The following is a 22,095-nucleotide window of genomic DNA, read 5'->3' as shown; positions in this document are numbered from 1 at the left end:
TTTATTCACTGGTAATTATAACACAAAGTTTATTTTGGGTCTTTATGTTTTGGTGACAGGAAGGTCTTGCATGCTCCATTATTTGTGTACTCTCAATCTAGGAGCCAATGGTGTTAGTGCAGCCTTGTGAAGCTTCCTCTAGGGGTAAGTGGTGTTAATGCAGTCATACTGACACTTTCTCTAGGGGGTGAGTGGCTTTATTGCAGCTTTGAAAAGCTTCCTTACTGCAGTCTTTTGATGCTCCAAGGCTCCCTATAGGGGCAAGTAGCATTACTTCTGTTGTGTGAGGCTCCCTGTATGGAAGAGTTACATGAAAGCAGCTGTGTGAGGCTCTCTAGGAGAATGAAACATTTGTGTCTCATACTAGGGCAACAGTTCTCAAACTGTGGCAGTTTTGACTCATCATCGGTACAGCAGATGGTGAATATGCCCTCTGCAAAGAATTATATCGTGCAAAGAAAATTATTTTTTTGTGCATAGCACAGTGGGTTACTGCTTTTGTCACAAAGATTCTTTTGTTACTATGCAGTTCATAAGTTACAATTTTAATCTAGCACAGTGAGCTATGAACTGCCATCAATGAGCTGCAAGCAAACTGCATGGCACAAATTACTAAGTTTGTTTTTGTACTATCCAGACTTTTCATTATCCTGATATTGCTAAAAGAAAAAAAGGGTTGGTTGCATAGAAATATATTCTTATTAATAAAGTCAATGCTAGCCACCGTTATGTTCTAAATTCTTAGTTTGTGCTTCTCCAAAGTACTTCTAGAAAATGCCTACCAGTGTGGATGACATGTGAATCCTACACCATCTTGTCCCCTATAAAAGTGCTCCAACACCCTACAGTGGCATGAGAGGTGCTAGAAAACAAATTAATTACATGTGACAGAAAGACCATGGAGATATGAGAGGCCCTTATGGTTTTACTTCTTTTACACACCACATATTTACGTGAGAAGGCTTTCTCAGATCTTAAGTACCCAAAAATAAACACAGAAATCACTTGGGAAATGTAGAATCTGAAAGTTAGTCGCCGAGATGTAGTGCTAACATTCCCATTAACATTTTTCGATTTTTTGTATATTTTTTCAATATAAAATTATTATACCTTTAGTAATTTAAGTATTTGTTTGGTGCGCACTTGTTTGTGTATTTTTAGCAAATTACTGTTTTAATGTTTGAAATGTAAATCGCACAAATTGCTTGGGGGTCTATGGTTTCCGGTAGTGATTCAGCGGGGTCCTCAAGAGTCAAAGGGTTGTCAACCACTGTTCAATGGGAAAGAGGGAGGTCAGTATCAGGAAAAGACGCCAAGCATCTTCAAAATTCTTTGATTTGTGAGGAGTGTTTTCTGCACACTCACAGTGCTTGTACAACACTCCAATAGGGGAGATGCTACCCCATAAGTAGTTATGAGAGGGCTCTCCCATGTCAAGTACAAGTGGTTGAAATGTCAATCACAATGCAGTAGGATTGTGGCTTCAACCTGAAAACCTGCATATACATTCTAATGACTTGTGCTAATGCTCAGTAGGATAAATAAATATACCAATGGTGGTTTATAGTGAGGAATGAATTTTACATAATACATTGAGAGTTGTGAAAATAGTCCCTAGCTATAGAAGGGCAACTTCAACTATCAGTCATTGGTAAGTGTCTAACAATTTCTAATCTTGGAGAGGGAACTATCTACTAGGGAGCATGTGTGCATGTGCAAGTGAGAAATGTAGTCACTCAAAATGAAAGCATCCAATGACTGAGAGGTGAAAGGGTGTTGTCTGGGAGCTCCTATATTTGTATGTATTTTCTGCATGATAATGTTTTGGAAAACACGAGGGTGGCAAAACATTGAAAGTTGTCTTTAGGCCAGGCCTAAAAAAATACATTCTCAACATCAGTAAAAAGGACAAATAATCCAAAGACATGACTGAGACTAAAATCCACTTATCTAAGACTCATGAGTAGCAAAGAAAGATGAAGTTTGAGATAAGAAGAGAGAAACTACAGTTGTGCTCTAAATGTGAATGGACTACTGAGCTGTGTGATTTGTAGTCAGTTTTCTTCTAGGATGAAGGAATATGGAGGTTTTAGCCTTTCATATATTGAGTTTGTTTCTGCTTTTATAAGGCTGCTATTAAAAAAATACAGTGCAAAAAGAAAAGCCTATTTGCCACCTTCAGCCCGGCATGGAACTTCTCCTTCACTCCCAGAAATAAAGTACAGTGAGACACTGGAAACCATACTTCACACAGATAAGTAATGTCCCGAGAGAACTGCTACCTATACAGAGCTACCTGTTTTTATACTGAAGCAATGGTACAAACCAAACACTCAACCCAAGGTTTAGGCGCTTGACTTTCACTGCACTCTTTCAGTGAAGTCCCAAGCATTCAAGAAGTAAAGTGATTCTCAAGTGCCCTGATATTGTGAAAGGACTTGAGCTACACTTCTCACCCTCCCCTCAAAGGCTCGAACTCTCACAAGGGGAAAGCCTACAACAGACATTTTCCTTTATAAGTGTTAATATATGTTTTTATTATCTTTTGATATCTACTTTCATTTGTTTTTTTATTGCAATAACCCAGATGACTGAATCACAAACAGAATACTCTGGTACAAACTTCATGTAGATCTTCCCACTTCTAAATTGCCCCAAAAACTGTTTATCGCAAAAACAACACAGTTGTTTGCACCCCTTCAAGATTTTTGGGTACACCTAAAACTATAAGACAATGACACATACAAAAACATATACTATCAAAAGAAATTTTATGAGCACAGGGCATGAAAATGGCTGGTGACAGTGCCTGCCCACTGCACTATAATTAGCACGCCCTTAGAGCAGAGCAATTTAATAGCAAATTGAGGGGGATAAAAACAAACAACATGAACTATATTCAGAGGTATTTCAATAGGGAAACACCACTCTTTTTTCACATGCACCTTTTTATATGACAACATAATTAACAGGCAAATTATAGTAATTTAACTCTGCATCTTTACGTCAGTGCTCATGCACACCCTACCTTTACCTATCCCTCAGACACTTGTACAAGGCACGCACGTCACTGCCTGCATCAAGCAAGAGCATGAAACCATTCAACACTCCGTTTAAACAAGCAATGGCAAAGCCAACACGTCTCGGTAATGAAAAAGCTATTGATGTTGTCAATGTATTTTAGCCAGGTTGTATAGCAGCACAACTGCTGTACAGCATGGCTAAAAGCTGTGGAAAAAAGCACTACGATGGGCCAGGAGGGATGAGACAAGTAACACAACATGGGGTTAGGGCAAGCAACACAACACAGGAGGGGGATGGAGGTTGGGTGAAGAAGGGAGATAAAAGTAGTACCCAAAAAGTTACTAGTAGAGGGATACAAGTAATGCATCCATGCACCGGGGCATGGATGCACACGGGAACAGAAGGGAGGACTAGAGCAGCTAACCACTAAAAAGTAAAGAAATGGGAGAGAGATTCGCTCCGACCAACGATATGTAATGGGTGGGTTCGATGCCCATTATAAGCGAACAATAAGTCTCGAAGAGACAGTGCATGCACTGTGTAGCAGAGACCTAAAAGTAAAGTTTCCGCAGTTGTGTGTTGTAAACCTGATACATACTTAGTTTTACAAGCTATGCTTAAGACAGCGGCACAACAAAACCTGTCTGCACAACAACTGAAGTTTCTAGTGCTGTTGTTCAACTGCCTGGTGAGCATCTACGCTGCCACAAGGCTTTCAGGTCAAAATAATACTCATGTGTTAGTCAACTGAGAACCTCAGAGGTAGACCACCAGCATGAACAGAGACAGTGTCAGGAAATGGATAACCATGGCTATGCATCTGCCTCACCAATGTGTCTTGGTAGAGCTTGCATACGAGTGACCACAAACCTGATGTGACTGCAGTAAAGAGCATATGTCTGTGTGGGCAGCAGATCTTGCTGGCATGAACTTTGCCCTGCCACGTGAAGAATCTATTCCAGGATTCCTTGTTCGCCTTTTATTAAGAAGCCTTTCACACGACCTTCACCTATTTCCAAATGCTCCGAATTTCGGAAAGGGAGAAAAGTGGGGCCCTCGTGGCAACTGATTTACCCTGGAGCAGAGGTCAAGGGAAAAGCCGGCATGAGAAGCAGGGTCTCTTGTATCCAGCGAGCACTAGACCACGTTTTGTCAATCATAGACGAGGCAGACGTGCGATTCTTAAAACTAAACCTAGAAGATGCTTGCAACAGTATAAAGCAGTTCCACTTAAGCAGCAGCTGTGGAAGGCAGAAAAAGACAATCATCAGCCAAACCTATGGGAGAGGTATAGCAGGGATGTTCTCCACTTCTTAAAATAAAGAAGTTGCATATTATGACAAGCTCCAGAGCCTCAGAAATAGAATCGGGTGATTTAAAGTGAAATCATGTGAGTCAGAGGACATTTAAAAGAGAAAAACATTTAGCATCTGAAGTAATCAGCCTTATCTCATGACTGTCACTCTGTTATAAAGGCACAGTCTTCATTTTGAAACATGTATACGTTTTTGCATCAATCAATTTTGAAAAGCACATTCGGCTTGATGCATTTCAATAAGAAAAATATTTGTATGTAGTGCTTGTACCTGTTTGAACTATAAATAACAAGCATTACAATTATCCCATGTAATCATACTAAGTTTGCCGACCTCTGAAAGACGGCATCGAGATGACCGCCTTATTTTTGCCCGTAAATCTCAGTAGATGTCAGCAAGCGATTCAGTCTCGGGGTCATTATCCCTACTGTAAATTGAAGTTTGTCTCAATACTGACATCAGATGACCTTTTTACCGTCGTGCTATTGTGTCGTACACCATCTCTTTGTGTGCCTAGGTGTGGTACTTCACTGCGTCTGATTGCAGTGAAGGATTGTATGCAGCCAGGTGACCGTAAATGTCGTGTTGAATGTAGTGCCACTAATAGGCAGTGCCTGGCTGAGTTGTATCAAGTGCTCCTCATGGGTTTGATGTGACAGTGATGTCAGGCGGCCTATCTAGAAAATTGTTACCTTGGCGCGAATTTACGTGAGGTACTTCCTGCAAAGTGCTAACAAGACCAAGTTATTTGCAAAATAAAACATCTTATGACCTTGCCAGTATCCAAGTAGATTTAACAAGCCGTAGCAGGAGCAGTGCTGGGTCGATAGGAGGGGGCAGCGCTAGGGGCTTCATGTCGCGGCCGGTACAGAAGTTGGAAGCGGTGGCTGCAGCCCTTGTGGGTGCAGGCATGGGGGCAAACAGGAGCCAAGGCAGCAGCACGGGATAAAAAAAAAAAAAAAAAGGGTAAAATTGTCACTCAGCGCTAATTAAAACAACAGCGCTCCTAATGTGTGGTGGGACCGGTCACCCTTTATAATATTTTTTTTTTTTAAAGTAGTCCCAAGACAATGGATGAAAAAATGGCTACTGCGTAGGTTTATAGTATTTGTCCGGTGCTCTCCAGAAGGGTTAAACACCAGAAGAGGTATGTCATATGCATGCCCTTGTTAAAGGGAAGAATGAAAAATGGATCGACATTGGTGCCAGCAAATGGGAAGCCCGTGGGAGGGCTTTGAGCCCACGAAGCAAATACAGCAGTCTGAGTTTGTGACAGCACATGACCGCCATCTACAGCCGAAAACTAAAAAAGCAGCAAAAAATGCACAGCAGGACAAGCAGCAGCAGCAGTTCAGTAGGAGGCCCGTGGAGAGCAGCAGATCTTATTGAAAGGGGACACCATGCAATTGCAATGATTGTTACTTTTCCACGGTTTCTTGGATCCCAGAAGGGTCACAGAGTTCAGAGTAGCCAGCTCCTACATATGTCACTTGCTCTGTTATTATCGAGGTTGGGGCAGCAATTCGTGGCATTCTGCAGGAAAGAGTATGTTTTGATAAGAATTACAGCTCATCAGCAAATACTCGTTGTTTTCACTATTTTACGGAACTCTGAACAGGGAGCTCTGTATATACAACCCACATTGTGTCTAGACCTTGGAAATCAAATAAATGTCCTATGTTTTTCTCGAGTCATTTCACATTACGTGTCTGTCTTTGTTTACTTTAACTACTAGCCAGGGATTATTATGTAGCTCTAGAACTTTTTTAAATCCGCTTTCCCTTTATATTGCTTCCCACATTTTTCAAGGGCAGTTTTAGTGTTTCTTGGCTAATAGTTAAAGTAAACACAGACGGAATGTTCATGCTACAAATGATTAGAGACCGAGGAAGGGCTGAAGACAATCATTGAAGAGTGCAGCTCGGCCAGTCCGTGCTGTGGGAGAGGACATCTGACAGCAGGGGCAGCAGAAGGCAGTCCAACCGGTAACTGTTGAATGCTGCAGCAACCGGTAATCTCCATCGGTAGGAGGCGAGAACCGTCAGGTTGATTCTAGGGCAAAGCTTTTGACATTTTTAATATTTTTGCTCAATTATACTTCTATTTTGTGTCACGCTTACTGTGCAAGGCTACGTTGATGTATGGATTTCTTATCACATAACGTTATTTCTTAGTAGCTACAATAAACTCTGAGCAGTAGTTAGTCCAGGCGTATCCCAATTCCCATACAATAAGTAACTAATCAACTACAAAATATACCTGTTCGTTTAAGCGCTCTGGGAAAAAAGATCTTTACTTTTTCAATTATATTCAGCTGAATTAACTTTATTTTATAGGGCTATGTTATGCACACTTTTCTTTCTATTTATTTGTTTTTTAAAACCAAGTGACCCATAAACCCTGTCAAGTTTTTCAGGTCCAGGAGTGATGTGCTGCTCCAGTCCAGGTTTTTCCTTTAAATTCTGGGATTATTTATTCCATTACAAAACATAACTACAAATCCCGCAATTCAAAGGAAAAAATCTGGACTGGAGCAGGACATCACGCATGGACCTGTGAAACTTGGCAGCTAGGACCCATTTTTTACCCCAGAACCTAATTCATGCTGTGTCCTGCAATTATAACTTTCCTTCGCCAGGCCCGCTTTCCTATCTCACTCCACACTCCATGGTTTGAAACAGCATTAGTACACAGTGCTATATAAATATGCTCTAGCCAGCTTCTATTTCAATTCCCATGGCTCGTTTACACCTCTGTTACACATAGGCAGGGCACATTTGCAACATGTAGCAGCTCTCATAACTTCCTCCCCACTCACTGCCTTGAGACAGGCTCTCTGGTGTTTTACTACAGTAAAATGTAATTATGGTTCAACGTTTTGATTCCTCTTGTCTCTAAATGAGGTGTATGTGCTATTTAACAGGTCATTTCCTATGGGTGTGCACAAAACCGCCGTAATAATTTCTTACACAGAGTATTGTTTGTAAATAAAATACCCCTTGTTTGCTTTAGTTGTGAAATAGAAGTTTGGCAGCTATGATCTATATTTTACATTCTCCCCCCCCAAAACTTAATTCATGCTGTGACCTATCTCAAGACGTTTAGAATGGCGATTGCCACTGATTTTGGGAGCTTTGCGCCACATTAGCATAAATGCTCATTTTCTTACTACACATACCTTTGACTGCAGCGCTCAGAGACTTTACAATGCCGCACAGTGGAAAAAAATTAGAGGGAACATTGCTCTACATCCTTTATTTGCTCATCAGAAAGATATTTTCACGACTCGCGAATTGTTCATACAAGCTCTGTGACAATATTTTAACTTACATGTTGACAAGGACCTCCTTTTCAAAGAAAGGTAATTAACTCAACAGGAAAATGCTCCATAACCAAGGTTTGCGATTAACTTTTTCCAAATCAATACAGTCCCCTTTATCAGAACATTGTTGTAAAATACATAATCATTAAAATACTGAATTTGCTGAATGGCAATGAAAAATAAATAGTGTTCACATTTTAGAACAAGAAATAATTTTGGTAAATAATGTACTGCACTTACCAATTTCAGCAGTAGCTTAAATGTGAGAGAAAAAAAGCAGGCAGCAAAGACAGCTACCGTCAACATAGCGGCTTTTCAATCTGCTTTTTATTTACTACTGTCTTTTTAAAAATAAAAAAAATAAAAAATCGTTGAAGAGTGCTGCAAAACATCTCTGGGAAATGATGCGAGGTTTGTACTGGATGTTAAGTAAGTTTGGTACGTTTTACTCCAATAAAATGGTAGAAAGTATTCGTAACTGTTAGACATAAGCCTTTGCTAGATCAGGAGTCCTGTAACTGAAACCCAGAAGAGGAAAGAGGAAAAAAAGAAAAAAGAAAAAAGACTTTGTCCTAAATGCGATTTTAGATAACTGAAGTAAGACAACAGAGTTCCTGCTCATGCTGCTTAACTAGATATGCTGCTTCATCTAACTTTACAAAGTAAGGTAAATAAAAATGCTGCCATGACCCCTAGTCTACTATTTTAGAATGATCAAAATGCGTACAGAACAATTACAATGAGGAAAGCAAAAATAAAAAGAGCTGCTTCAATTATAAAACACTCAACAGATTCTGCTCATATTGCGTGCAATATGTATAACTATTAGCATGAAAACCTCGAAAATGACCTCTGGATGGACACTGGAAACTGACATTCAGATCAGCCTGTGGACATAACGTTTTGTATAAACCGTATAAAACGTGGCTACATTTCAAAAGAAGTACTCATTTGAGCTATTAAGATGTACTTGTTCTAGTACAGAAAGGCCTTCAAATGGTTACCTGGAAACCCCATTTCAGTCATATCTCTTCAAATGTACTCATTTACATTAGTCACCATCACACTTGCTGTAAAACATTACCCAGACAGTAGAAACAGCTCTTACTGGACAGATAGGTCATGGCCTTTATTTTCAACGTGGCCATTACCCGATTTACTTGGACAAAAATATTACTTGTTCGTTATTATAAGCCTGCCACCTCAAACAGAAAATGTACAATACATAATAAAAAAAATTAAATAGGGGGAAGGAATGCAAATCCTTCCATAAATAAACACTGTGCTGTGCAATACGCTAAGTAATTTACTTTTTCAATGAGATTTTTTTGACTGAAGCAAATACAAATACGTGGAAAGGTGTTCCTTGCATTACTCTACCTGGTGTCCACTCAGCTTGAGATAGATAATTAATACTCAAATGTTCCCTTCAAAACCAGGAAAGAATAGATCAAATTATATGGTGAATGTGCATTTGATTTTTGAATTATCAAGATGGAGGACTTACATCCAACGATTCTTTCTTTGAAAAAAAAATCAGCTCTCATTATAAACCAGTTGCGGTCATTAAATACAAATTCTGCTAGATTCTACTTTTCTTTAGCTATAACCAGTGTTGTCATTGGTGTACTCTTCACAAATCGACAGAGACAATGCTACAGCAGAGTACAATGCAGAGTGCTTCTAAATTCTAGGAACTTTGGTAAAATACAATTGTACTTGGTAAGCAACAAAGCTACAGAACTCACAAATCTTAGGACTACCATATTTTACGTGATCAGCTATAGATTCAATACACTCAAATTGTGCCCAATAGTAGAACTCTAAATGAAGAATCTGTTTGCACGTGCTTTCTGAGAACATTAATACTGCTTAGAATTGAAGCCTCCAGCGAAGTACTTTTTTGAATCCGCAGTTGATTATTATGTAAACCTGCAGCAAGTCGTGGGCTTCATTCACAGACATAAAAGCAGTTCGTGTTGTGTTGCCTTAGGCGAGTTCCTTAAAAGGACAAAGCTGAGCAACAGAAACAAAAGCCAAGACAACTGAAAATAATGGACAAGAATAATGCACAGAACAAGTGTTGCGTAAAAAGAGTCCGTCCTAGAACGTTTTTATATTGAAGATGGTTCTTCTTAATACAATGAGGTGCTTTATCTGAGGCATGTAGTTTTTTTGGGGTCCAATCCATCTTCAATGTCACTGCAGTGCTTTAACAAGGTATAGTTTTTCGCCTTGCTCACTGGTGAAGATGGGAGCCTTTTTGTAGTGTTCCACCAGTTCATCCATGCTGTTAAACCGCCGCTGACCAATGCAATAGACGCTGTCCATAAACTGCACCTTGAAATGCTTGTTCTTCCCCATCGCTTTTAAAGATACAGAGAAGTCACTGGGCTGTGAAATGGGAAAATGGACAGCACGGTCAATAGTCAGGGAAAGTGAATTGTTAAATAACTGTCATCATGGCATATTTTGATGATTACAAATCAACAACGTATCTGAAAATCAAACAATGCAGTGAAAATGTAAGCACATAGAAGTAAATGTTACTTGATGCTATCGAAAATCAACAAAATACATTAGGTACTTAAGCTTTGAAATTCAATTTTTGAAACTTCCATACAATAACCCTAACACATCTACTGATGACGTCATAAACACATTTTCGTGGTGACTATTTATTTTAGTACGTGAGTTTTGTATTTCTTCCCCAAAAATATGTGCTTACTTAAACACTCTATAACCCCTATAAATATGATGCCAAAGCTTCATATAGTTTTATTTCGTTTAAGGTATTTGTATATGACAAAATATCCGCCCAGACCACCCTGTAAAGATGCAAAAAACTAATGCAGCTGACCCTCAAAAGATGGCCACTAAGAAAAAATAACCATTCGCAAAACCCCTAGAATTGTTTTTTAAACAAGAATTGCCAAGGTCAACAGGTTTGCCTCGTAAATGAAAATGCAAGCCAGACTGCTAGTTTCAGTACTTTACATAGATACTAAATATCACTGCAGTCAAATAAACCTTCTGCTAGTAAGCCGCAATAGCTTAGTTCATTACTTAGAGTTTCCTGAAGTCAGACCTTGCTGAAATCGAGCTGTAGTACCATTTGGAATTACCCAAGGCCTCACAAGTATGCATAACTGACCCTTCAATGGGAAGGCACCAAAGCATTATAAATAGTGCCGATAAGCTTGAATGTCTTTTGTTGAAAGTGAAAAGGATTGATGACAAAGACGACTGTGCTTCTGTGTTTAGCAGTCAAGATAATAGCAGAGATGGGACTTAAATATAAATATGCATATTCACTTTTGCTGGTCTATTGATGTTTTTTCTGTTTTTTTAGGTTATACATACATATCTAATACTCGGTGGTCATCTTAATAGAGATTGTCATGCCTTTAAACGCATTCCATTATGGCCTCAGAAGTCACCCTACTGTATCTAGTAAACACTAGGCACTGACATGTGGACACGATTTTCTGTATTTGCAAGAGCAACGTTTTCTGGCAGTTTTGTTGTGGAAGGTGCTTTTAAGTAAATTGCTTTTTGACAGACAAAACATGTTTGCAAAAAAATATATGGCAAACAAAAGCTAATAGCCCAGCAAGTAAATACTCATGCCATCAGTGGAAGGTTACAGTCCACTGAATCAAGACTGAGATACCGACATGTTCCTGAGAAGAAAACATGAATAGACAGAAAAGCCATTTTTTCTGGAGCAAGGAGCTGACCCACAGCCCCCTAAGTTTATGTAAGCATTTGCAACAACAGGTAGCAACGGATCGCTACAGTGGAAAGACTTAAAAATGTCAAGTTTCAGTGACTTGTGGATTGAATGAATAGCCTCATCAACTTTTAACAAGCATTGACAATGCCAATCAGTCTTGCTAGTATGTAAAGATAAGTACGACTGACACTGCCAACGCGTGTTTGAAGTAGTATTCAATATCTGTCTACATCAAGCTTGTTTTAGTCTTCGATGTCGGTCAAGACTGATGTAATTTTATTTCCCATATTTCTCCTACAGATTTCTAAATACCACTAAGTGGCTGGTATTTAATAAGCGTAGTTGCGTTTGCAATGCTGCGTTTGGAGCAACGCAAACGACTGCTCTACCAAAGGCGAGACCAAAAAGGTCTTGTGGGGAGGGCAAACACAAAAGAAGGAGGCAACAATTAGGGGCTAGGCAAATGAGATCGACACAAAAAAACATTAAATCTTGAGCAAGTCTTGCTCTGTAGAGTATGGTATGCAATGTTGTCTGCTGGACTGAGAGATTTGAGCTGTCTGTAGCGAGACCGCAAAACTGTAATACAGGCGTCAAACATAACTTTAGTGACTACCATGCAAGTTGTCATTATGAAAAAGCACGCCATGAAATTATACATTCTACTCTGTTATATTTTGAAATGTTTTTTGAGGAAAAATACGTTTTATGAACCCTACTTATAAGTAAAGAGCAACACTGAAAAATGTGAGTAAGTAGTAAATACTCATGTACGCAGATCTGGCCTCAAAACTAGAAACTATAAAAGTTTCCGCTGGTGATTGACCACTGGATGGCTCTTTGCGCACTCTTTCTTAACTAGTCTAGCACGTCTCTAATTTCGATTTTCCTGACGTCTGCTCTCTGTACCATCTCCCAGGACCCTCTGCATATATTATAAACCGTTTGAGTCTAGAACACTTGATAAATTTAGAACTTCAGATGCCAATACAAATGAAAATAAAAATGTGTGTTGTTCCGTTTATAAAAAAAATGCTACAAAAGAAGAAAATATTAAAACCGTATTCATTAAAAAACAATTCGATAAAAAATCCTGAGATAATATTAAAAGACCATACCTGAGAAACTAATAATAAGTATCTCATAGAAAGGGCGACCAGTATAATACTGAATTTCAAAACCGGCTAGTCTTCGCAGTAATGCTACATACCATGTTAAAACTCAATGTGTGCAGTATGACACACTGCTATGACGATTTCAGTCGTTCTATATCTCACAAAATATATCAAGTTTATCACACATGACAAAATCAAGTCTATACTTGAAAAGCACACGCTTAAATTAAGTATTTTATTGTCATACATCATTTAAAGCCTTGCATATATGGCACAATCCACGCAGCCCACTTCCTACGACGAACTCGTGTGAATTACAAGCGTACATATTTTATTTTCAAAATAAAACATTAGGAGAGGTGAGCCCTTTATGTGCCGGTTGACTTCTATACTTAAGTGTTCCTACCGTGGACTCCAGAATTTTCCTTCGACTGGTATAAAGGTGCCTCAATCCGTGAGCAGTGATCCATTTACTGCAGCCACTCCTTTATCGGTTGAGCTATAGTTGAGCTACAGTGTTGGTCAGGCCATCTTTTGCAATCAAGAAACTCAGAAAAAATAGCTTTTTGGTACCCCCTCTTCGGAGAGCTAGGCCACCAGCCCCAATAAAGCTGTTTTGGGATGGGATCTACCCATCAATTGTGACAGAATACTTAGAACTCCCGACTCAGAATTTAGTACTACTGGACATGTTCATATAATGTGCAGGAAGTATGAGTAGGTGCATCTTAAACAATTCAACAGGGGTTTTTTTGTGCACAAGCCACTGGAGTGGTGATGTGCAATATACCCTTTGAAGGTAGTTGAATTTCAATAAGTGGAATTTCGCTAAGACTTCAACTTCCCTGAGTATTTTTAGCCTCAGTTCACTCTTTTACTAAGGCCCTCAACATCAAGTTCCCATTTTGTATTCAGTGGCATAGAGTTTTAGGCTCTTAAGAATCCGGGTTCTGTACATTCACGATATTCTCTTAGACTTAAGAGAGCGAGAATGTCCTCAAAAGACTGAAGTCAGGCATGTTGCCAGCACTGGAAAGATGTGTCCTTAGATGATGTCTGGTTTGTAGACATTTGTGTGGTTCAAATTTAGTATAGAGGTCTGCAAATTATATCGTATGGTAATTTTCCCAATATTACCTACTTTTAGGATTCCCATCAGATCCCAGAATGGAAGTTCAGCACTGCTGTTGATCACACCTTCCCAATCGTGTGGATGTTGCTCTGGTTATCCTACTTACCCAATACATTCTGTTCAGTACCCCCTGCCAACGGGCCACTGGTACTTTTTGTAGTTGAGGGAAAGAGTTCATTTGAGTTTGTGGTCAACAGCATGCTCAGTAGCGGGGTTCTTAAATCGAATCATGCTCTTGCAGAAATGATGAGCCATCTCTATCACTAAACATCCAATCATTCAATATGACGAGATGAGGAACCCAATAATACGCCAAGATCTCTGACATCCCAAGCACGCATTTCTTAATAATTTCTTGGGGATCTCAAATTAGTTTTCTAAGTTGCAAGGGGACACGAGGGAGAGTGACTATTGTAAAAATTCCTCACGCCCAATAGTGGAGATGGGGAGCCATCTCAGTGCTCTTAAGTGGCCCAAAGAGTGTTTTTAAGTAGTGGGTTTAGGCTCCAAGCAACACTTGGTCTTGTGTAATAATAAGTCCCAGATATTCAAAGTGTACAGTCTTGCAGCACGTTACTTTGTTAATCAGTCACCAGGGCCCTCATTTGTTACTGGAAAAAGAAAACATTTTTCCAGTTGACTTTCAGTGAGTATGTGCATCAGCCTCGTAATGGACCACTTTAACCATTGTGCATGTAAAATATAATCTGTATTCAGGGACACTATCTCGTTGAAGCACCTATCAGCCAAATCATTTGCCTAATGAATCTTGTCTGATCCACTCTTCTAGTGAATTTATGTCCCTGTCTGGGTTATTTTCAAGTCGAAGATCGAGGCAAGAATAAACCACTGACCTGAACTTATGCTGTTGGTTCCACAGACAAGTTCTAACTGCACATATGATCTTAGGGCTTTTATGCAGTTTAGCAAGGGTCAGGAACATGTAATCCCAAGCCACAGTATCAAAAGGGTTTTCCAAGTCGCTTAGCATAAGACCTCATGGGCCCAAATAAGCAGCCTGCCAGACCCAGTGTTGTGTCCCCCTAATATTATGCCTGACTGTTTTTCTTGGTCTAAATCTATTCTAATCTGGTTAGACGTGTGACCTTATGACCACCCCAGACAAGTTCTTTAGGGACCTTGTAAGAACTCTGATCTAAGCATTCATGATGGAGATGGGTCTATATGAGGCACATCTGTCAGGGCCTGGTATTACTGTGAATGGAACATATTCCAGAGGTGGGTGGAAGCCACCTGTGCCAATTTATAAATATTTAATCAGCAAGGTCATTTGGAACGTTGGGGTTACTAAGTTTATGAATTTGAGGTCCCAGATGAACGCCACAGCATGTTCCTTACACTCAATTTGTGTCAGATTATATAATTTCAAGTAGTAGTTTGCAAAGGCTCAAGCTATCTGAGGGGCTACATGGAGTAGGTGGCAATGGTCATCTATAGTCATGACCTCAGCTGATCTGCTATGTCTCTCAAAGTTAGCCATGAAATTATTTTTCAAGCTGTGTCACCAAGCTTGTACCACCGACTTTATGTGGCCAGACTGGTTAACCCTACTGCATTTCTGTGGTCTTTCTAATTCTATGCATTTATTTCTATCTGGCGTAACACTGCCTGTTCCCCAGAGTAAATTTATTTTTGTTCCAATTCCAAAATGGCTACCTCCAATGTAGCTGCAGTTGGTTTTCTTTGCTTATCTTTGATTCTATTGCAAGCATTGGCCCACCCTCTAAAAACTATTTTGAAGGCTTACTTGTGGAAACTCTAAGAGCTCCCATTCTACTGAAAGGACTGTTCTGCTTCCTTCTGGGGGAACTTTGAAATCGTTTGTCTCTGAGCCATCTTGCATTCCATTTCCATGTTTGACTTTGGGCCCCCTCTTCCCCTCCTACCCTCAGGAAACAATAGTAAATTCTAAAGTAGAGAGGTCAGAGATGCCATGTTAGAGAATGTGTGTGTATTTTGCATATTCATCAAGGCGCAAGATGGACTGTTGGGGTTCTAGAGAGAAGACTGACATTTCTTTCGGTGGCAGCATCATCAGGCATCTCGCAAACCCTGCACTACAAGCCAATAACTAAGTAATGATTTCCTACGTGCTCCTGTAACTCAGGGTAATTGTGAGTCTATTACAAAGTGCATAAAAATATTGAAATTTATGAGCCCCTGCCCGAGCAAGAGAGCTTCAAGCAGTATTTTGGTAAGCAACTCGGACAGTGACTGTCAGGGTCATTTTCACTATTGTGGGGGAACGCATATATACATTAATCACAGATCATGTTTGTCCATTCAACTTCCCTCAGTCAACAAGGTTGTTTAAATGGATGATTTTGATTATAAAAGGAAAAGTTATTTTAAAGGGTATGGCAACCCTCCAGGAACCTACTCCCGTTTGTATCAATTTTGTGTGCACATACTTGCATAAGAATATACAATTAGAGCTCAACATGTGTGCCTTTTTAGGAGATCCACCTCTGGGACTACCCTTTTTATGTGTTGCAGCACAGCACCCCATTTAGTTTTTGTAATGCAGACCACCGACCTTCTAGGTCAGTATGCAGAACCTATCTGATTTTCTCATAACACAAAGTCTATTTAGCAGTCAGGTCATCGATGTCTTATGTTACCCGAACTTAACCACAAAAGTAAGTGTTCCAATCAAACAAAGCCCCAATAGGTCTCCTCTTAATTGTCTCCCGGCCCATATGTCTACCCGAGAACATTATGTTGCACGTAGACCTTTAGGTGTCCAACTGCTGCACCAAAACCAAACCGTCCACAATCTCAAATTTCCCAAACTCCAGAAAATGTAACTTGTTACACAAACAAAATGGGGTCTCATTTGGTTTTATACATTCCACTACTGGACTATACAGTTCTGCATTCATTCACTCTGTTCAGTTATACTCAATTCAATGGACCTTTAAAGACAGCGCTCTGGAGTTTCTTCCTGAATTGCCTTTGTCAGGTTTTGCCAAGGAAGCACTACAGCCCTTTTTAGGGTCGAGCCTGCGTTGCATGCGCTTGCTTGCGCATGCGTTTCGCAGGGAGACTCTTTTGTATTTATAAAAGGGCTCGGAGCCCTGTCAACTTCACATCAGTGTTTTTTATTGGTTGGCGGGCTTCCCTAATAAAATCCGCTTGCTTTCATTAGTCGAAGGCACGGATACGTCATGGCTTTTCCGGTGGCTAGCCCTCCTCCAGCACAGCGACCAAGTACAGAAAACATGCGAGGCTCGCTGTTTTCCATCGGGCTCGTGGACTTTTTTTTCTCTAATTTATGAGCCCAATCTCGCTTGGCAGAAGTCGAGCGCTTTACGTACTTAATTTAACTTTTTCGGGTTATGTACATAAATGCACTTTTGCCCGATAGGTGAAAAGTCGGGTTAGGAGTTTACAACGCGATCAGCTCTAACATGAGCAAACGCGAGACCCGATGCATTGTAAATGCTTGTTTAATTTCAGAGTTCTATTTTGGTTTACTAGATGAACTGATCAGTATGTTTCCCTATTGTGTCTGACACCTGCTTTCACTAGGTGATCACCGCTTTGGTCATGTCCATGTTGACCTTGCTGTGATGTGCCCTGCTTGTTGTATTTATCATGTGGTTCCAGCAAAATGTAAGTGCAGGATACTGATGTGTCATGTTCTTCTTTTGATCCACGATTGCCAAGGTCTGAGTAGCTAAGTCACCTGCTATACTCCTCTAAACAGCTCACACATGCTGTTCTGGGGTCTGGGAACTGTTACTCATTTTGCAGCCTGGGGGATGAAGTTGGCAAGAATGGTCTTTCGTCTACCTATTTTGATGCCACTTCTGGTGCTTCGAAGAAGTGGGTTTTGCAGTAGGAAATTATTTTAGTTTCACTGGTTAGAGGAACAAGTTCGATGTGCACAATTTTGTTTCTCCTCCGTAAATTATTTCTGCAGCTGTTATACCTTTTTGGGATAATAAGGGAATATCATGGTGTGTTGAGAGACAAATCTAAGAACTTTGTGGTCCTGTAGTAACCAAAGAGTGTGATTTAAGGAAACCAGCACTCATACACAATAAAAAGAAAGATAACGTGAACAATGTGCGCTAGCAGTGCTTAAGGGGGAGGGATATCAACTCCACATCCCCAACCAAACAGCTAACGACAATGATACAAGCCCCCAAGCACACACATTATTATGACACAAACGGTGCAACTTGATTCAGTGATCCAAGCGTTCCTCCACTTCTTGCTTAATTCAGGTCCGTTCTTTATTAACTGAGCCTACAGCCAGCCAACACGTGTTTTGTCACATGGCAATTCACCCTACGACTCCATCAGGGCTTAAAAGTTCCAGGTACTCATCTTTTTCCGTTTCTGTGTCAATGACAGTTTGCATGCTCCCCCCACAACATTTATTATGAGGAAATCGGAGAGTACTCTGTCCATTGGCTTTTTATTTCATGGTAAGTAGCAGACTGTTGTGCCCGAGCTGGAAGACTAATCCTTAATTTTTTATAACATTTTGCAGTAGTTGGAGGAAATAAAAAAAAAAAACATAAGCGCCTTGTTTTGTAAACCTCCCCCCCCAATGCCTGACTTCAAACGTTCATATTTGTCCTTATTTTTCTCTCTTTACAAACATATGCATGCCACCTTCAAACAGTTTTTTTTTTACTAGTAATTTGTCATTTAAACTTTTTTTTTTTAATTATATTCTTAGCGCTTGTTTAGATCCTTGATCCCGCAAGTCAACTACGTATGATTTTATACGGCTCTCACATAGTTGCCCCTTAAACAATGTATAATTCATGTCAGAGAAACAGATTACAGAAATGTGCAAATTTATAAGCAGGTTTAACAGACAATTATGCTTGCCATCTGCTAGAACCACGTGGATGATTACTTGCATTTTTTTTCCCAGCGAATCTGAACTCTACAGTGCATCTCTGACACATCTGAGCTCCATATACATTTAAAAAAAACAATTTTTAATTCTAAACCTATTTGCAGCGACATGCGAGTAAGGGGTGTTGAATAAAATAAGTTAAAAATGTAGCAATCAGGTCATACAGCCCAGAATTTACTAAACTATTTAGCTCATATTAAAAAAAAAAACTCTAAGCCAAAGTTAGACAAAAAAAAGAATAATTTACTGGGCTGCACTGTAAAAAGGAAAGATACAAATCGATTTTGCCCAGAGTACAGCAAAAAGAACTTGCTTTTGAAAAAGACCTGGAGAAATGTATGACCTCCCCTGCCGTTAATCCACCAACTCACACATTGGTAACCTGGTAAAAAGTGAATTCCTAGGTTTTCACAGACGCTACTTGAAACTGAATTTTTGATAGATTAACCTTTTTAGCGGCTTACCTTTTCCACCTTGAATTGTAAGCCCTTTTTAGGTCGCAGCTGTCTGGTTTGTTAAAGACATCTTGGAGACTTTCAGAATGATGATCAAGGAATGAATTCTGCGTGTTGCTTGTCATTGGATTTGTAACTCACATTCTTTTGCTTTCTATTTGCTGGCTTTATTTGTGTTAGGCTGTCCAGCTTGCGTTCGTACCTTTCCTTGCTCAAATCTTATTTACAGTCCCCTTCCAAGTGCTCTCTTTTAGTAAAAAGGCCTGTAAATCGTGTTCTTATCCCGTCACATCTGTTATACATTCAAAGGCCGAGGTCAAACGATAGGCGCTGTCTTACAAGGGTGCTTGTTTTCTTTTTCTGACTTCCAAGTGAGAGGATTGATGTGACAATCTTGTTGGATACTAGGTGGAAGGAAATAGCTTTTTTCTAGAACACTACAACATTTAAATGAACTGTGTAAGTATTTCAGAATATATCAGAATTAAGAACACAAATAAAGCACATTTTGTGCTATTTCTGAAATGTGTTGGAAACAAATCCTTACACTGGGTGATGCCATTTCTGTCTGTGCACTCTACAGTTTTATTAGTAAAACTGTATGTCTGTGCAAATGTAATGGTCATTTCAATAGAAAATGTGTTTTATGTAATGGCAGTGTGCTACCACACCTTGCGTACTCTGCTCTATACCACTCCACTCTATTCTATTCTATTCTATTCTGCACCACTCCACACCAATGGACTCTACTCTGCGCCATTCCACAACACTTTACGCTATGCTTCTCTAGTCTATTCTATACCACTCTACTCTATGTCCATGCACCCTTTGCCCCTCTACTCTGCACCACTCCAGTCTAGGTCACACCAATCTATCCTGCACAACTCCAATCTACGCTACACTACTCAACACAACTCCACTCTGCGCGACTGTACTCTAAGCCACTCAGCAAAACTGCACTCTACACCACTGCACTCTATGCCAATACACTTTATTCTGTTATACTGAAGGCTATACCCCAGCACTCTCCACCAATCCATTGTACCCCACTCAAATCTAATCTGCACCACTGCACTTTGCAACTCTAGAGACACAAAGTCGGGAGATAAGGCAACAGACAGCACATCCTGTACTACGGCAGCCTCTATCTTAAGTACTCTTAGGGATTACTCCTCACCTTTGCTTCTTCAGGTTACTCACAGGTTTAACAGGTTTTTATGCAACTTGAGGCCATTACCCAAACATGCAATGGAATGTTGGGACCTCCTTTCTTACCTAAAACTAAAAGTAGGCTTTTTGACTGAAACTTGGCTGTGTCCTGCCACCATATCTGCCATATTGTTAGCCCTCCCAGATAACTATTGAATGCTTAAAGTTGATAGTGCTGGGCGAGCAGGGGGGTGAGATTGCCATTATTTCTCAAGATATAGTCAACGCCTCTCTCATCAAAACCTTAAACACTGATTGAATAGAGTTATGTATTTTTAAAGTAGAGTTCTCTTTCAGGGACTGCTGGGAAGGAGATTTGCTTCACTGTACTCCGGGTCCCAAAAACTTATTTTAACCACAGCCTTACTAAATGTATAGAAACCTATGTACTGTCTTCATAACACTTTCTTTTACTGGGTGACTTTAACTATCATGTAGAAGACCCCTTAGATTTAGAAGTAGCACAGCTTGTATCAGATTTAGAGACACTAGGCCTATATCAAAAAATTAAAGGCACCACCCATTCGGCAGGTCACACACTGGACCTAATTTTCACCAATTTCAATGTCAACCTGTGGGTCGCCATTACCCCTTTCTTGGACAGACCATGCTGTGATCTGTTTTCAGATCCCCAAATCGGAGGAGACTGAAAAGTCAAAGACAGCCTTTAGAGGGGTCACAAGACTAAGGCACTGTGTCAAAACCAAATTCTTTTTCCCAAATTTTTGATTTCACTATAGCCTCTGATAACCCAGAAGTAAATTAAAACTTGGCAGAATACTATAAGGCCACTCATTTGGCCTTTGATAGGATTGCCCCTTTGAAAACATGTTTAAATACCAAACGTAGATCCTGTGCATCATGGTACACCACGGAGTTGAGACTAGAAAAGAAAAGAAGTTGGAGATGCTAGTGCTTGAATAATTCAAATGATAAAGTAGCATACAAAAATGCACTCATCATGTATCACTGGAATATCAAAACAGCGTAAAATTTGAATCAATCAAATCAAAATGACCAGGTGTGAAATTCCTCCAAAGGCATTTTTAAAACTGTTAATGATTTTATTAATCTTCACACCTATTTTCAGCCACTTCAGGCCTCGCAAGAATTATGCAACTCCCTTGCAGACTTTTTTAGGATAAAATGAAGCTACTTTACCAGAACTTTATTAGCCAGACAAATCGCACTATTTCAGAGTTGAATTTAATTTCCCCTCCTGGCAATGGTGGTTACAGCAAGACAAACTGAAACACTTTCTCATCTGAACAAATACAGCAATCATTAGACAAAGATACAACCAGCTCCCCTTTGGATCCATGTCTGCCAAGGATCTCAGTGCTATTGTCTAAGCATACTGCTCCTGCAATGAGATCACTATTTCACCTATTAGTAGAGACATGGAAAACTCCTTTGTCCTGCAAATCTGCACAGGTTAGTCAAGCATAGTCAGAAAAAGGCTAATGTTGACCCCTCAATTTTCACAAACTACCGGCCCATTTCCCTGCTCCTACTTTTAGGCAAGCTGCTGGAAGGTCTAATCAATCAACAGTTGACAGATTATTTTGTAAAAAACAAGATTTTGGACCCATCACAATTGTGGTTCAGATCAGAGCAGAGCACCTAGACGCCCTTGGTTGCAGTGATAGACTTCATAAGGTGCTCTCTGGATGCCAACACTTCTATGTGTGTGCTTCTAGACCAGTCCACAGCGTCGCATGCCAAGTTACTTCAAAGACTGAATGAGATTGGGATTTATGGATCATCTTTAGTGTGGTTCCACAATTTATTTAGACGATAGATAGCAAGCCATCTCGCTGGGTGTTTGCAAGTCACGGACCATGTTGATTGACAAGGGGGTCTCTCGGGGATCATGTTTGAGTCCA

At 39.9% G+C, this 22,095-nt stretch overlaps 1 protein-coding gene across 3 annotated transcripts in view; it reads right to left on the bottom strand.

The window, feature by feature from the left end:
• Nucleotides 1-7,578: 7,578 nt before the first annotated feature.
• Nucleotides 7,579-22,095, bottom strand: part of NCK2 (NCK adaptor protein 2) — a 167,258-nt gene continuing 152,741 nt past the window's right edge. For all 3 annotated transcript variants that reach the window (XM_069204455.1, XM_069204456.1, XM_069204457.1), the window contains one exon: nucleotides 7,579-10,056. In XM_069204455.1, the coding sequence (XP_069060556.1) occupies nucleotides 9,862-10,056 (195 nt within the window). In that variant the 3' untranslated portion in view covers nucleotides 7,579-9,861. The remainder of the gene's footprint in view (nucleotides 10,057-22,095) is intronic.

Source organism: Pleurodeles waltl, chromosome 8, assembly GCF_031143425.1.
Source record: "Pleurodeles waltl isolate 20211129_DDA chromosome 8, aPleWal1.hap1.20221129, whole genome shotgun sequence".
Lineage (NCBI taxonomy): Eukaryota > Metazoa > Chordata > Amphibia > Caudata > Salamandridae > Pleurodeles > Pleurodeles waltl.
Note: the sequence above shows the minus strand (reverse complement) of the source record. Positions and strands in the feature narration are given on the sequence as shown.